Genomic DNA, 18599 nt, shown 5'->3' on the forward strand with positions numbered 1-18599 from the left:
TTGGAGAGGAATGTTCAGTTACCTCAGTTGACACTGGAGAGATTTTATCTCTCAGGACACCTAGTCAACTTGCTAGGTGACTCTCCGGTCAGCCTGACCATACAGTTATCCCATGACCCACTGCCCAGTTACATGTCACCTCAGCTCCTACTGAGAGCCTACTGCCTAGTACCAAGGTGTTCCATCTGAACAGATGCTAAACTTCATGACTGTGCTGTGACAAATGTCATGATTTCTTCTGCAGCTTTTATCTAGTTCCTGAGGCAAAACTGAGAGAGAAAAGGCAAATGATCAAACATTCAAAACAGAGTCCCAATGGGAAAAAAAATAAAATAAAAAAATTTAAAATTGCAGAATTCTGTTTGATAGTAGGGAAGATACACCTGTGCATACCACTCTCAAGTATCATCACAACCCTAGGTCTCATTTTAAAAGATTCTCAAACTGCCCTGCAACTCTGTCTACTCTCACAAACACAAAGGAGGAAGAGAAAGAAATCACGGCTGGTCTTCAACTGAGACTGGCACACTGCTCCAGTCACTGGAAAAGACACAAGGGAAGAACAACACCTAGAGAAGAGCATCTGTCTCAATAGACTGGTGGAATCTAAATCTCATTTTTAAAACACCATTTTTGAGTCAGTATCACTGACGGGACACAATCTAATTTCTATGCAGAGGTGATCTGAAATCATATAATCTATGAAAATATATTTACAAAGATGCACAGGGAGAGCAGGAAACTTCTTGGATACAAGCACGATTGAATGATTTTCTTAGAATATCACAGGTTGTTCCAAACTTTGTCAGAGAAGGAAATGTGGTACCATACCTCTGTGGCTGTTGCACATTTCAAAACTAGAGGCGTCAAAATACCCCACTCCTCAAAAGTTACTGAAAAACTGTTTTTATATGTTTATAAAATACATGCGTGTTTTCATATACACACACAAATACATGCAAAAACCTAGAATTATACCGGTGCTCCCCCATAGGTAAAAGGCTGAAGCATACCTACCATTAATTACCAAGACAAATCACAGGAAAAGAGGCTACAAAATAACACAAAGAAAAGGAATCTCCAGTTTATACTTTACTAGGCCTCAATGAATCTGACCAGGATAGAGGAATTAATTGGAAAACTGGCGTAATCTGCACCATCATCCACAGAACAACTTGTCTGCATTATGGAGAAATTCTTAAGAGACACAATCCCTTATTAATAATATTGTGGACTGTTTTACCACTGGAGCTGTGCTACTCACATTCTTTCTCATTTGAAAAGTATTTATATATTTTAAACTGTTTACTGCAGTAGCGAAAGAGAACAGGGAGAAGCAGCAAACAGAATGAACCAGCCATCCACAGACCTCAGCACCTGGGAATTCGTAGGAACATACCTATCTTAGATGTAAACACATAGACTAGACACTTTTAAAAAAATGAATGGTAATATAAAATTACAAGGGGGAAAAGAAAAAAAAATAAGAGCGAGTGAACTGAACAATATCCATTTCAGATTCTCATTAAATAAGCCCCTGTTTCTCCCATGTTGTCCATTGTTTTATGTCTCGCGGTTTGGACTCCTGGGGGCAGCTTGTAAGAAGTGGTGTCTCAGACATTCTTCAGCACCATGTTCTAAGAAGTCATTCTTGCCCAAATGCTCTCTCTTCTCCACATTTCTAGCGCTATTCAGGAAGCATTAAAGGACATGCCCTGCCTTGTTATTTAAGACAGGCTACTGAACATAAAACTATCCCCACAACCCCCACCACCTTTTATAGTTGCCACGAAGTCCTCAGAAGACAACTTCTGTTTGTAAAAAAACATCCCTTAACATCTTGAACAGGGAGGCATTGCTCAGTTTTTCTTGCCACTACTACTCCACCCAGTCCATTTTCTCCACAAAATGCTTTCATTCTCCTTTTATCTGTTTAGTTCAAACTGATCTGGAGTTGGGGAGGAGAGTAAACGCAAGGAAAAGAAGAACCCCAGCTAGCCTTCTGAGCTTCAAATTCTCTGAGATAATCTCCTTATTCCTCCTCACCTCCACGCATTTATCAACTAAACACACACTGTGCTTGCAGACAAATGGTCTCTAGCTCCTTTACAGTTTTGCACAGGCAAAAATCCAGATTTCCAGTTTTGCAGCAAGACACAGAGGTTCCCAGTGTCACAGCTCACATAAAACACAGAATAAAGTGAAGAGGCAACCTGACCACCTTTGCAAGTCACTACTGCACTTTTGTGTTTCCCTCTTTATGAAAAAACTGTAAGGACAGACAGATTGCCAGCTCAGGTGGGCACACTTTCAGAACTCAGGCACAGATACAGTCAGATACTGGAGTTGTAGAGTGATCTTGTGCAGAAACAGGAAAGTAGAAGCTAAAAACCTAGATAAGAGTCAACAGGCATTAAAGGAATTTGATGTGGCTGTTTGAAGAAATCAATCAAATAAAACAAAACGTTGATGGAATTTCAGAAGCATCTCTAGATTTGAAACTGCAAGTATCAATAGGATGTACAATTTTCACATTTAGATACTAAAAGCTTCCTCACATGGAGGAAAAGAACATGCATGCAATGCTAGTTAATGCTGATTCTATAACCATTACTGCAAGACAAGTTTTTATGATTGTCTAGGGGTAGGGAGAGGGAAAAACAGTACAACAATTTAATTCATGGATTTGGAATGTGGAATTCAAAGGATGTGTGTGCAAGAAAAGGCTCTCATTTAAGGCTTCAAGCAAAGCCTACTAAATTTGGTCAATGGAATTTTCTCCTCTTTTAATACATTCTAGATCATACCTTTTGATAGCAAGAGGAACAGGCTATGAAGAAGCAAAGATAAAACACTGGCTGGGAATTACAGGATTATTCTCATACTTATTATGTGTTACAGATTAGGAAGCCTGAAAGAAAAGAGTGATAGAGGAGAGGAAATCTACTGAGAAGGGAACCTGACTTATTATTAAAACATTGTCATATTTCTTCAGGAATGGGGGAAAATCCAGTAACTCTCTTCCATGAAAATCTTGTACATTGTCTTTTCTCTGTTCCTGCTCTCCACAGTCTACTCTGCAGACCAGTCCCCTGTTTCACCTACCTGAGATAAATGTCAACCATTCTAGAACCAAAATAAGAAATAACTCAAGAATCTATGATAGTTCTGCCCATTTCTTTAGCCACTTGAATTAAGTGCTTACTAATATGCAAAGAAAACTGCAGCAAACTAAGAACTGATTTAAAATCCAACCCCACGTTATTCTTTACTGAGTACTCAAACTGATAAACCCCAATATTAATAAAACCAAATACTAATGTACAACATTTGACACGTTCCTCAAGAAAATAGCATCTATTCCCTTAAGAAAAATTCTAATTATAGTCTTTTCAAAAAAGACTTCTTAAAGGCTTTTAAAAATAAAGAACAAAATTACAGACACCCATGAAAAAAATGTTATATTGCAAATGCATACAATAGAGGAAAAATAAATGGAGAAAAGTGAATGCATAAAGCTTTTGAAGAGATTCATCTCCCCAAAAATGCTTTCTCAAGTTTTTCTATAATAAATCAGAAGATAACAATTGTATTTTAAATGAAAATAAAGCAATTACATACTTTTCAAACAGATGTCTTCCAACTTCAGCATCTACTGCACTCAGTGGATCATCCAAAAGATAGATGTCTGCATCTTGATACACAGCTCTACAAAGTTTAAAGAAAAGTCAGTATTGGAAAGTCTTAAACTTGTTTACTTGGTCACTGAAGTCTAATTTTGTAAATTTGTACATTTTAGAAACAGCAATAATACTAGCCTGGCCAGATTTACACGAGCCTTCTGTCCCCCACTCAATGTAGCTCCACGATCTCCTATTACTGTTAGGTCACCATTTGCTAATAATTCCAAGTCCTGTGAACATGAACAAACAGATAGTTTTTTACATAAAAAAAAAAAAAATCACTTTAACTTCAAAGACTGACAAAGCTGCTTCAGTGTAACATTTTCTTATTCAAAAAGCATTAACATACCTTAACACATTAAAATATGAGGATTCATACTAAATGAAATACTTAGAGCTACTTTATGACTTTCTACCTTCAGAAAAAGATAATTAAGAAAGTAGAAAAATAAGTGAGATCTTAAAGTTCACTTTTCCTACAGATTTGCCAGAGGAAAGTACACCACTACTCTTAGTGTTACATGGAATATTTGCTAGCAATTCAGAAAAATCAAACTAAAAATTAAGTATAACAGTAAATAAATTATTTTTACTAGAACAAAATGAGCTGCCACAATAAATAGAACTGAACTATTATCAGTAAATTGTCTTCCATTTGCCAATGGTCCCAAGAACTTCATTAGTTTTATTCGTACTCTAACGTATCCAAGAGAAATAACTACAACATTCACCATACAAATTTGGTCAATTTACAGGGCTTGGGACTATAAGTAAGAGAACAAAATTATATAGTGTTCCACAGCATTGCTGTATTTCCTATTCAGGAAATACAGAAGTTTTAGATTCAGCTATAAAATATATTCTGGAAGTTGATTCACAGCTTTCATAAGATACAAACATTTGAAAGACACTATGAAAGTAAATCTACTATCAAATATGAAGTGGCACTTTTTCCAAATGCAGTTTGCTGTCTTTTGAAGTCACCAGCACCTTAAGTTTAGACAACAGCATATGACTGAATATCAGCAGGAGATATTAAAACTCTATCTACCATGTGTAGAAAACCTTGCAAAAATTTCCCCTTGTAGTAACCATCTGCTTTTCACCTGTGTCGCCACTGACAGGAATATCATAACATGCTGCATAAAACCTTTTAGCTGCCAAGCAAAATGCCTGCTTCTTGACATATCTGGCTTAATCCTCTTCTGTATCTCATGTCACCAACTCTTTTGCACACAGGCCTTTCAAAAATATTTTTTCATAAAACTACTTGGGCTCAGCAAGTTCTCCAATATGTGGCATTACAGTTCTTTTTGACAGCTGCTAGCAATGCATGATATACATGACACATTTTTTAAAAAACAGAAAGGATATCTATAAAATAGAAGTCTCAAATAGAGCTACGTTGATCATTTGTTTCCCACCTTTTATTGCATTTACATACACACCTACCATAATACCACTGAAACAGGCTAAATGTGATTATGAAATTAACAGGAATTGCTTTTTCCAAACCTCTGTGCTTCACATAAGCTACAGCTCCCTCTAGTGAAAGTTTTAGGAATTACAAGAATGCGCTTAATACACTGAAGTAAAAAATAATGGCACTGTTAAGCAGTGGGATTTATTTCACACGCTACTATTACTAATCAGTTTTATGTATTATATACTGCAGCATGTTCCACGAGGCTGAAAGAACACTAAGATAAAGACTGTGAAAATAAAACACAGGAAAACCATACCTTTTTAAGGGCACAGACTTTTAAAACTTTCTCGTATTTTTCTTTCTCATACTCCTTGTCAAACAGTATGTTACTTCTTACTGTACCAGAAAACACCCAAGGCTGCTGAGAAACATAGGCAATTCTTCCAGTAACGTTTATCAAACCCTTCTCCTTAGGCAGCTCACCAAGCACAGCACTTAAAAGCGAAGACTGGAAAAGATTTTTTTAAATCAAGTAAAAATTGAAGTTGGTTTGCATTTAGAGACATCATAGAGATTGCATGGTGTATAATGGCACAATGGCCTACTTAATCTTGTCACTCAAACTTCTGCTAACAGAAGAAGAGCACTAGTATTCTTTAGATGCAGTCTAGAAGCAAGATACAAAGTACTGTTTAACACCAAAACCATCTCCTCCCCACCCCAAGGACTTTTGCCTTTCTTAAATGCCAGTATCTTCAAGTGAAGCATATCACACGAAGAAAGGAACTGCACATTTTCAAGTCTCTAGTCATGTTTAACAGACTCCTAAAAACCCCACAGAAGAGAATAAACAGTAAGACTTACTTTTCCAGCTCCTACAGGACCAATCACAGCCAGTAACTCCCCTCGTCTGACAGTAAATGAAAGCTGTTGAAGCGCTGGGGTTTCTAAACTCTATGGATTTTAGAAAAAGTTAGGCTTCCTAAGTAATGAAATACACACCATCAAAATAGCTCTTTAGAAACAGAAAACAATCCATATAAATCACTATAAATTAGCAATCCATATGCCCACCATATTTTTGGGCATAGTTTGCCTCTTCAGTAATTCACAAACACTTTTGAAAAACCCTGATCCTTCACCACAAGCAAGTCTCACAGACAAAAGAGTGCTCAAGCAATAAGGAACCCAAAGGCAGCAGAAGCATCATTCTTCAAAGCCTGCAGCTCAGCACAAGGCTGGGGTGGCAGCCTCGGACACAGGAGCTCTCTGCTGGCCACCACACTGGCTTTCATGGCCCCAGCACTGCATGCCTGGTGATTCCAAGTAGCCGGACAAATACTGGAAAATGGGAGGGTTGAAGCTCTCTCAGTGCACCCAGGAAAGCCAGGTCTGTTTGCTCTTACCAAGGCTTTATGCAAAGCAAAAAAGAGAAAAATGCTGTTTGATTTTACACAACTTCACCTTGTATACTGTGGATTTTCGGAGACTTTTCAGACAACACACTGGGCTGCTTGTGTGAAAAATACACTACCCTAGGATTGATCAACATTCCTTTTTAGTACGCCTCTCCTTTATGTTATACTACTGATCAGAGCTTATTTCCCAACATATTTTGAACTTCTCCTATTAAGGTTGTAAAAAGGCCTATTTCTTGTGAAAAGAAAGGATGCTCATGTCTTTAATAGCTATGCTAACCCTCAATTCCTAAGGGCCTGCTGCAGCTCCCTCTCATTAAAGCAAAACACCCTTGTAACATGATCTGCCTTAACACGCATCTTAGACTGCATGACTGACACTAAAATGCAAATAAGAAAATATACATATTGAAAAAAACAAGTATTTTGATTAAAAGACCAAACAAAAACCCAGCCCTGAACTTCAAGAAGAGCAAGGTGAAGAATACCTAGTGTACCTCTTAAGAACTTGCAGACTGCACAAAAACCTCCAGCCATCCTTTGAAGCTCAAGAGGCTGAAGAGGCCACCACCTAACCCTGCATGAAAGATGCCGTGTGACCAAATTCTGAAAGCAAAAAGGGGATTCTCGCACATTATTTCGAATTATTTGAGAGCTAGGTACAGTATCCATCTACACATATCAGGGCTGGGGAGCTGGACTAGCATGCACATATCTGCTCATGCCAGGAGAAATACTAGGCTGGAAAGCAGAGTACCCAGAGCTCAAAATTCCATGTCCCCCATCACAGCTCCCAACTCGCAGAAACACTGCAGGGGTCACACGAAATCAAGGTCACACGGTGAGCACCCAAACTTTTAGACGTTGCACAACCCTGTAAAACTACTTTTGTTGCTATTATGAACTTCCACAAGGTGGCATCAACAGGGCTTTTTTTTTCCTTCTTTTCTCCACCCCTCCTTCCCCAGTCAGCAGTTAACCGTGAGTGATTTCCCGGTCCAGAGTACATTGTGCAGGTGCTTAGTCACTGTTAGTGTCTGGGGAACTCTACCAACTTGTGGCAGCCAAGGTTTTTTATTTTAATGCAAAGTTCGAAGGAAGAGAAATTATATCTTATTAAATCAACTAATCTATGTGGAAATCTTCCCTTCTTCAGACCTCTTGAGGTTCTGCTCCCATAGTAATAAAAGCACAAAGATATTTCCACACACACTCAGGTTTTCACAAAAATACATGAGCCTAAAAACACCAGAGAAGATTTCAGAGTTTTTAAAATATTACCCAAATATTATATATTAAAATAGTACTGTAAGATATCATAGACCCTACACAGAAGTAGCAATGCAAGCAAACAGTATGGCCAGAGACACCTAAGGGGCACAGTATTTTCACAAAAGAGCATCCTTGTAATTAAAGCAAATTTGTTCTGAATTCATCACATCTATTTTTAGGCACTAAACTGAGGCACTTCAAATTAGAGCAGACTAGTATTACAGCTAAGTTCATCTGACAGGTCATTACCAGAAATGTCCCAGCTCCTCTGTGCCTGGTCAACTATCTGTATCTTTCACTTCCCTTCTGCCTCTTGTTCTTGCCTAACCTTGCAGACAGGTTGTTTGTGGAATTCAGATATCAGAAAACAATCACTTTAAAAGTGATTAATTTTCTATTGCTTTATCCCACTGAACTGGTTCACCACAGGGTAGTACACACAAGCATTAACACCAGCACAAAGGAGGGAGCAGAGACACAGAGTCTGAGGACAGAAGAACAGAATGATCCCTTCAAGGAACAGAAACTCCTCAGGTGAGCCTGGGAAGACCTTACCCATCCTACAGTCAAGATGCAGTTCATCACATCTAAGGGACACAGTGATCATATACTGCACAGAAGTACTATAGTACTTAGGCTCCTCATTTAAGGGACTAAAATTGCAAGGGATAATTTTGGTCTCAGTTCAAATGCTTGAATCTTAAATCTGAAGTTGCTCAGTTGAGCACACAGACTGTTCTGTGAACTCAAGGTACATCAGTAAAAACTCATACTGAAGAATCCCCAGGTCCATCCTGGCATCAGACAAGCCTCTGGAACTCAGATAACACTCGCCCTGGCAAAACAATAGTGTGACCATGAATTAATTGGGGTTTTTTATCTTTTGATAAACTGTAATACACCATGTTAGGTTGTTTTCCTGAAAGTCTAGCTCATAATCCCTTTTTTACTTCCAATGGTTTTGGATTTGTGGGTTGTTGGGTTTTTTCATATCTCTTTTGGCACAAAATCTTTAAAAATAAAAAAAAAATTATCATCCACCTGTACTCTGTTTATATAGAGACCCAAAGACTCCTGAAAAACTTAGGGTAGCAAGCAAGCCACACTGGTTACTTGACACAGGATAGCATATTTTTATTATTCTTTTTATAACTCCCCTGTCTCAGAATTCATTATCTTTTCAGTGAGCAACTCCGTAAAATTATTTTGTATCATTGTGAGAGCATGTAAGAGGAACTTTCTGAACTGCTTCTAGTTCTCCCAGAACTATTACTCTCCCATGCACACTGCAATTAAATATCAAAATGAAAATTACATGAACAGTTTTGTGGGTTTGTTTTTTGTTATTTTGTTGGTTTTTTTAATCAAAAGGAAACCAGTCATTCCAGTCATGCTGCCCTGCTTTATGCAATACAAACAACTCATGAAAAAAAACGAAGGTGTTTTATGGGCATATTATGCAACCATGTTCTACGAATTTTAACAGTGGCACCAATATTGGTTTGGGAAGAAAACAAAAGAACAAGAAATACATTCCATTTTGCATTAGAATGTATTCACCATTAAGTTTTTCATATCAATTAAAAGTTTGTTCAATGTCTCAGAAAGAATTTGTATCACAGAGAAAGGAAAGCATAGTAATTTTCTTTTGTAGCTTAATACTAACAGATAGAATCTCACATATATTTTCACACTTTGTCTTCCTTGGGACACAACATGTGTAGGGGAAGAGAGTATACAAAGGGAAATGTGACATGCCTTATTTGCATTACATTTATATGAAAAATTAATTTTCAGACACTTCTTATAGAGACTGAAGTTTCCTTAGGGCACAGATAATAGCAACTCATAATAGCTCAAACAATCACAAATTGCTGCTTACCACAGCAACTGCAGTTTTACAACAGGAACAACCGTCAACATTTGCCTTTCTTACAGAAAAGGTAACATCTATTACGTATCACCTATGTGTTGTCCCTTTTTCTAGTCATTTTGGTACATTTTAAGCAGAGAACACATTGTACATGAACAGTCTCCAATAATACACAGAGTAACAAATATGCACAGACTAGTCTCTAAAGCTTTAAAATCTGTTATGCCAAGTAAAACATTGTACTGGTTCTAGACAAATGGACTGATCAGCATTCAGTTCACAGAAAAAAACCCATCCACTAACGCCCACTTTACTCTGCTGTCTGTCCTTAATCCCAGTTTAAGTACCGCAGCTACAAAACAGTGCTGTTTAACAAGAGATATTTTCACATAGAAATGTACACATTTTCTTTTTGTATAATATTCAGGAATAGCTACTTTCAAGATGCATTTGACAGTGTTTTCAGTACTATTCTACAGTAAACTTAACATACAAGATTCTCTTACACAAAAGATGGAATAGAAAACATGACACTATACATAGACATACTGCTTTTTAGACCTTAAATGCCTGCAGCACCAATATAGTTTACATTTAGTAGAAGCAAATTTACCTTATCCCAATAGCAAGTCAAATCCTGAACATGAAGAATGATATTCTCATTATTACCATGCAGTTGTGGCTTGAAGTGCGAGACCTCATCAAGTATCAGAAAGTTCTGCAATAAAACATAGGATATTGCCTAATGTAAGACTGGAAATGGGAATCAGAACACATATTTTTGGAAGCAGCATACAAAACATTGATTAAGAGGGGAAAAAAACAACCACAAAGTCATCAAGGAATAACATTTCCAAAGCAATGCACAGCTCCTTCAACAGTCTACCTTTAAATGGCTACCAGTCGCCCCCAAAACACCCCGAAGTGCAGATTTTTTAGTATAAAAGCACCGTGGGACTATAACAACTACCTGCTCAAAAAAACAGAATTCCTGCAGTAAATGGCCTGTTTTTCCACTGAAACACTGACCTACCATTTAATTGTTTCATTCCCCCTTCCCATGCAAAAGAGGTGAAACCCTCACTGCAACACTTTATCTTTACATTGCTTATTTTAGGGGTTTTTTTTAGTAAAGCAATAAGGACACGGTAAGAAGCTGTCCACTGTCCCTATTAAGCACTCTTCCAGTGACTGAAATGCTGCAGAACACTACCTGAACCTCTCCTCCTTTTAAAATCACAGAATGGCAGGGGTTGGAAGGGACCTCTGGAGATCATCGGCTACCCCCTTGCCATAGCAGGACCACCACAGACTCTACGGCAGGTCACACAGAAGCGCATCCAGACAGGTGACCTTAGCAAGGCTTTTGACTCAGTATCCCATAATAACCTTGTGATCAAGCTCAGAATATGTGGGATGAAAGAATGGATAGTGAGATGGACTAAGATCTGGCTACACAACAGAGCCCAAGGAGTGGTGATCAATGGTGCAGAGTCCAGCTGGAGACCTGGAACTAGGGGAGTCACTCAGGGATCAGTGCTGGGTCCAGCCCTGTTCAACATCTTTATCAGTTACCTTGATGATGGGACAGAGTGTCTTCTCAGCAAGTTTGCTAATGACACGAAGCTGGGAGGATTGGCTGATTCACCTGAAGGCTGTGCTGCCATTCGGCAAGACCTGCACAGACTTGAATTCATTTCTAATGAAATTCAACAGAAGTAAGTGCAGAGTCCTGCACCTGGGAAGGAACAACAAATGCACCAGTACAGGCCAGGAAGTGATCTGCTAGAGAGCAGCTCCATGGAGAAAGACCCTGGAGTTCTGGCAGACAACAAGTTATCCATGGGACAACAATGTGCCCTTGTGGCCAGACCTGTCGGGATGCCTTTCTGAGTGATCTGCCCTATTTTTTTTGTCCTGCTCTGGCAGGGGGGTTGGACTCACTTCCAACCCCTAATATTTTGTGATTCCATCAAAATCTCCATGGAAGGAGACTCCACAACCTCTCTGAGCAGCCTGTTCCAGTGCTCCGTAACCCTTACGGGAAAGAAACTTACATCTGCGTAACTGGTTCATTGCAGTTTTACTATTGTACTTCTACACTATATCCCAGTCAGAAAACTTTTCTTTCAAGTTGCATAAACATGTATGTTTGTACCACAGCTGTGGTACACACAGTTTGTGTGTGTGCTTGGAGCACACATTGCCCAATGCTAGATTACAAATAGCTCAAAAATGTTTAGAAAGGAGCAAATGCTAAAGAATATTTTCAAGGATAACAGTTACCAAAAGTTTAAGACAGAAACTCTGAAAAAGTCTATAATTACTTGAATAAGAGAACATAAAGACCTTATATAGGCCTCTAGCAGAAAATATTTTGAGAAAAGAAGGAAGGCCTTGGTCTTAGAAACAAGGACTAATTAACAGGTACTGAGCTAACAGTTTGCAGGTGCAAGACAGCTGCTGAAGGCTTACGAGTCAGTAACTAGTAACAAACAGAAGGACGACGGCAGGAGCCAAGGAAGGACAGGAAGAGAACTGCTAGGTGTTACCACGCACGGCAGTATTGCTCAAACTCCAGCTGATGGGTGTCGTTTCAGAGTGTGGTGAGAACCAAAGCATTTTAATGCAGCACTCTGCGACTCCACGTGCACATACTCCCATCTCCATCAAAAGGCAAAGTGCTATGTCACCCATGCCTGAGCTCTCCAGCCAGGTGAGTACTACTGAGCACCGGTTTTGGCAGGCAGGCCCAAAAGAGTGTATGTGTAAAAGATAACTTGGGATAAGAGGGTGGCAGACAGGGAAAGAAACTCCAAACACAGGCTAAATCAATACTGGGTTGTTTGGCTTAAGAAAAGACCACAGAGGCGTGATTTGTATTTATATTATATTTTAAATACCACAGCAGTTATGAGCAGGGAATTGGTGTCTCATTTCTGCATTCAACAAGAATTTCTCTTCTAGCAGTGGCTTTCATTCCAGGTACAAATCCTAGATAGCCATTTAACTCAAAAAATTTTACAGTATCACATATGGAAGAATTCAAATAGAACCAGTACGAAAGAAGAAAAGTTATACGGTAACACTGTGAATTTTAAACTGCGGGGGGGAAAAATCAATACAAGAAATAAAACTTTCAAATGCAGTAAAATAACTCAAGCCTTAGAGATGCCTTTAAGATGCTTTTTTTTCTTAAAACATTCTTCCAGTCTTTTTGTACCTAATACTCTTCTATGCAGAGAAAAATAAAGGTGCTACCGTCCACAGGATGCTGAGAAGCAAACATTAGCTTGAGATATGACTGTGTCCTTGGAAGAGAAAGCTCTATCTTTTGTACCCAGATGAAATTTATCCTCTTTTCTGCATGTCTGCCAGAACAACCCTCTAAAAAACAACTGCTCTCACTGCTTCATGAGGGGACCTTGAGCTTAGTGCTTGATCACAAACAAGCTTCAAGAAAAGATGCAGATCAATTTTCAGCTGTGTAGCTGGAGTGAGGGGAAAAGGCAGCATACATGAAAAACACAGTAAGGAGGCCACAATACTCTTTTTGCCACACAGCTCTTATTTAGGTATAAATGAGTATGGAGGAAAGGCTACTACTTCCCACCTATCATTCTTTATTGTCACCTGAAGCATAGTACGTCCTGCTTCCTTCTCTCCATCTGAATGTACCTTAAGATCAGTGCAGAAATCCCACCACTTGTTCTACAAAACTTAAGAAAAAGCACCTTCTACATTTTCACCTACCTAGCCAACATCTTAAATTTTTTTCTGTACTTGCTACTGTCTTCTAATTCCTTTCCACTTACTTATACTCCAGTAAAACACCTTTGGTCAGGCAGCACCTTGTCATTCAGTAGTAAAATGTCCAACCCTGAGACACTGTGCTGTTTTGGAAATGGAAGCTAAAAAGCTGACAACATCATCAAGGATACTCCTGATTAGTTAGGATATTTATTTGCCCCAGGAACCTCAATTCTGGAGCGGGTTTCCAAAAAACTATCCCTGAGGAAGTGTAACTGCAGGGGAATCGGAGCCAGCTGCTAGAAGCAAAATTCTGTGACCACTAGGACATGCTGGAAAAGGAGACAGGAGAAAAAAGGAAACAGACCATCAATGCCTCTGCTCAAGTGCCATTCTCTTGTTTCTAAGGCATCTTTTTCAGCCATCCATGTCTCTCAACCTGCAAAGCTTGAAAGATCCCTCGAAAGAACACTGCCCTGCAGCTGAGCACAAAGTGTAATGAGAGCACAGAAAAGGCAGAGTGCAACATCCAGTATTCCAAGCCCTTCTCTCCCCTCCCACAGTTTAGTTTAAGCAGTAATAATAAGCGTTACTACCTACAATATTGCTGTGGTCACAATCTTCATACATTTACCTTTTCTAACTCCATTTAGATCAACTTTTACAAATGCTTCAACGAACAAAAATCACCTGCTTAATACACAATCAGCAAATTTGTCAACCTAAAAAAATATTTTTTTTTTATTCAACACATGGAGAATAAAATCAAATAGGAGATTTTTAGGTACTTTCATCAGCAAATGGCATAGTGACACTGTGCAAAGCCATATGATTACAACTAAAGTGTTTGTTTTCCCTATTCTAGATTAGATTAACCTGGGATTTTTACAAAATTAAGTTCTGAAATGGCTGGCATGCTTTAATTCTGTATTTTTATAACCTGACAATTTGGGATTTTTTAAGTTTTAAATTCAAAATGCATTTTGTACTTAAGCCTTTCATTCTTGCAGTTTGTGCTAAATTACTGGTACATATAGAAAACATGACTATTTTATTCAAAACACACACTAAACATGGCAAACCAAACAAAACAAAGTTAATCTGCCAAAACAGCAACATTACTGATGGACACTATTATTGAACTTGAGTCTTCACTCCAGTACTGAAAGCAGCCACACGACTCCAGCCAGGGCTCACACCTGTCCTCCATAGCTGACAGGGCAGGGCAGTGCACATGGAATACGAATCTCACAGCTCCCATCTGCCTCCTTTGTCCTTCAATTCCCAACTCCAAAGCATCTGCACATGCTTCTCTTACTTCAAAAACGTCTAGAACACCTCTCTGCATGTACACTTTTCTCCTACCTTTCAGTGCATTCAGGCAACCCTACTGCCCTGCAGTGCGTTTCATATTTTTGCACATGCTTACACAGCAACACATTCAAGTTTTCAAAACAGGTTATTTCATCAAAAATCCCAAGCTGCAAAACTAAACTAAGGCTGCTTTTGCCAGTGACATTAAAGCAACATTAGAATAAGCGAGGAAATCAACACATCAAACCAGTAACCTTACCTTGATTCTTCGTATGCTAACCACTGCCTCGGATACTCTCTCAACAGCCGCAGGGAAGAAGAGAGTTACTGTCAGTCTTACTGCCCCATACAGGGACACTGCAACAAACACCCGACTTGCAGAGATAACATTGCCAAGTAGTACGTATGCCATGAAAGTCATGAACACTGTTATTTTGCTTCCCACAAAGAAAGAGGCTAAGTTCAGTCCTCGAAGGTAGGAGCTCCTCATAACCATGGCAATCTCCTTCCTAAAAATGCAAAATACAAACAATTGCAGAAATCTCTCTCATTACAGTTGCCCTCAACAACAGGATGAGAGAAACACACTCTCAGGATTTTACGTTTATATCCTTTCTCCTCCCCTTGCACCACCCCAACTCATATATATATAAATGTAAATAAAATATGTTATACGGTAAATAACAAAAAATCATTCAAAAGGCTTATAAATTGAGTAGAGATAATTTTATATTTAATATCTCAGTAGCTATAGAAGATAATTATTATTCAGAGACAGAAAACCAAAATACTCTTCTTTTTTCTGCTTTGGTCAAACTAGTATTTTAATTCTGATTCTAATCTGCTTCAACTCTGAACTGGGTTCAAGAGCCAAGCACCCACAAACTTCTTACCCTTCCAGTATCAAAATCCAGTAGAGTTCAGTCACAAAACTCCCGATAAGATCAACACATACTCTACAGTTGAAAAACACAGGGCAACTTCCAAAAGATCAAGAGTTCATCCATGACCCACGTAGTGCTATTATTCAGCTGCTGCTCCTCAAGCTGGATCACAGGATTTGCAGTATTTCCTTTGATCTCAGTCTAAATCCTTCCCAATCTGGACCCTGCTCCTGGCTTCTTTTGCTCTTGGAATTCTGGTTTGTAATTTAGAAAATACTAATCTGTGAGGCCAATTGTTCTGCCAGCCATTACCCAAGCTAAACAGTGATTAAAAGTATTGCACAGACATAAGTCTCCCTCCAGCAACTGAAAAGCTGCGGATGCATATGTTCTCAATTTCCACTTCTCAATGACTCACCAAGTCCAATTCTCAAAATGTTACTGCACTGTCTACAATGCGGATGCTATCAGGCTTAACTTATTAAAATAATGTCTTTTTCTTTATCAAGAGAGAGCCATAATGACTTACTTCTTCCCCATATATTCTAATTTTACCTGCTTGATATAATACGGAATACAAAAACCTGATACAATTCCTAATTCCTCTTCCCAAATATTCTGGCAATTCTCAGGGAAAATCGTGACGGTTTTGAATGCTGTCCACTCGGAACTACATACTAAGATTAGAAACTCGTGTTATGATTACAGAATCTGAAGTAAATTAAGTCTTTATTTAATGGAGAGAAGGATGCAGAATGCACTACTGGAAAACTAGTTAAGCAACTTTCCCACTCTACATGCCAAATTGGTTGAATTAACAGACTTTCAAAGAGTTTCAAAGATTTATTTTTTTCAGCTTAAGGGCTCATAATCTCTGATCTCCTCCAGAGTACGGTGAAAGAACATTTGTATGTAAACTATTTGAATTGGGTCTAATTCAATTACTTCTACAATCCTGGATGAAAACTCTTTTCCCACCCTCTAATAATCCTTAATAATCCTCTCACTATCTGTGGATAATCAGCAAGCTCTTTGTGCTACTCTTTGTAAGTATCAGACAAATTACAGCCTATCCACAGGCTGTATATAATATAATGCACTGTCTTAAGGCACAGAGCTATAGCAGAGGAAACGAGCATGGCCAGCCACAGAGAAAAAGAGCAATGGAGGAGCTCAAATGTCATCTTAGAAACTGTCAAAGGCCTCACCAATGCAGAATAAAGAGGTAGGGACCTGGGAATCCTGGTAGACAGGAGGATGACCATGAGCCAGCAATGTGCCCTTGTGGCCAAGAAGGCCAACGGCATCCTGGGGTGCATTAGAAAGGGTGTGGTTAGTAGGTCAAGAGAGGTTCTCCTACCTCTTTATTCTGCATTGGTGAGGCCGCATCTGGAGTATTGTGTCCAGTTCTGGGCCCCTCAGTTCAAGAAGGACAGGGAACTGCTTGAGAGAGTCCAGCGCAGAGCTACAAAGATGATTAAGGGAGTAGAACATCTCCCTTATGAGGAGAGGCTGAGGGAGCTGGGTCTCTTTAGCTTGGAGAAAAGGAGACTGAGGGGTGACCTCATTAATGTTTACAAATACGTAAGGGGTGAGTGTCAGGGAGATGGAGCTAGGCTTTTCTCAGTGATGACCAGTGATAGGACAAGGGGTAATGGGTGGAAATTGGAGCATAGGAGGTTCAAGGTGAATATACGAAAAAAATTTTTTACTGTGAGAGTGACAGAGCACTGGAACAGGCTGCCCAGGGAGGTTGTGGAGTCTCCTTCACTGGAGACATTCAAAACCCACCTGGATGCGTTCTTGTGTGATGTGCTCTAGGTGACCCTGCTCTAGCAGGGGGGGTTGGACTAGATGATCTTTCGAGGTCCCTTCCAACCCCTAAGATTCTATGATTCTATGATAACAACTTGAACTCCTACAGTTATCCTTTAGCACTGAATGCTATTATACTGTCAAGTAGAAGTGCAAATATTGAAAATCTAATTTAAGTTTTAATTGGATGCTGACGGACCTCTGAAATTAAGTGTCTTAGGATACTAAATTCAGTTGGCCTTGCCAGTTGAACAACTAGAGCATTTTTGAGCTGCTGTCTTTATCCCTCCCACCATTCCCAGATGGCTTGAGTAACACTTCCTAACACAAAAAGGGTAGCAGAGCACTACCTGGGGATGCTAACATTTAGGACAGACAGTCGCATTCCATGTATTTCTCAGAAGAGGCATGTCTATATATTGGTTCCCTGCTATCAGTTCACAGAACTGTGAGGATTAAATTGCTCAATTACAACTACTACGGTTTATTAGTTGCTCTTTTTAAACACAACTGTAAAAGGAAGCATATAAAAAATCCAAACAGAATTTATAAACACTTTTTTTTCTTCTTTTTCTGTCTCCCTTAGGATGTATTTTCATTCCTTCACTCTTGCTATAGAAAGTTTAACAAAAAAATAGCCAAAGGACTTCAAGTAAACTGCACTTTAAAGATCCAAATAATATACTTATTGACATGTAAAAAACAGAAACAGATACAGATCATATACCACAGTGTATCTTTCCAGGATTACCTTCTTAAACCATTCACAAGCTCCGCAAATGATTTTTCCCAAGCATACATCTTTATTATCTTCATACCACTTATCACTTCGTTCATGGTCCTAATTCTGACATCTGTTAATGTGGCTGTCTTGCTTCTGTAAATAGCACAAAGTAAAAATTCTCAGATCCTCAAAACATGAAACACTATTTAAGATCACATAACATACTCAATACTAATGAAATGTTTGTTATTACTTGTAAAAAGGATTAAAATAATAACAATTGCATGAAAGGGTCTTCCTAATACAGTATCTTAAAGCTGGCACAGAGCAGACAGACTTGGTATGTATGTATTCCTGGTATTCCCTATTTCTGCTACCTCAGCTTACTCCACCACGTGGTGTTCCTTAAACAATTTATTTGTGTACAAAAAAGCCCTCAA

General features: G+C 38.8%; 1 protein-coding gene across 5 annotated transcripts in view; it reads right to left on the minus strand.

Annotated features, from left to right (window-relative positions):
• Positions 1–18599, minus strand: part of ABCC4 (ATP binding cassette subfamily C member 4) — a 161675-nt gene that overhangs the window by 114124 nt on the left and 28952 nt on the right. For all 5 annotated transcript variants that reach the window (XM_051608347.1, XM_051608346.1, XM_051608345.1 and 2 more), the window contains exons 7-13: positions 18187–18312; positions 14996–15245; positions 10286–10390; positions 5974–6063; positions 5426–5617; positions 3819–3913; positions 3622–3708 (exon numbers count right to left, since the gene is read on the minus strand). In XM_051608347.1, coding sequence (XP_051464307.1) covers positions 3622–3708; positions 3819–3913; positions 5426–5617; positions 5974–6063; positions 10286–10390; positions 14996–15245; positions 18187–18312 — 945 coding nt within the window. The remainder of the gene's footprint in view (positions 1–3621; positions 3709–3818; positions 3914–5425; positions 5618–5973; positions 6064–10285; positions 10391–14995; positions 15246–18186; positions 18313–18599) is intronic.

The sequence above is a fragment of the Apus apus genome, chromosome 1 (genome assembly GCF_020740795.1).
Source record: "Apus apus isolate bApuApu2 chromosome 1, bApuApu2.pri.cur, whole genome shotgun sequence".
Taxonomy (NCBI): domain Eukaryota; kingdom Metazoa; phylum Chordata; class Aves; order Apodiformes; family Apodidae; genus Apus; species Apus apus.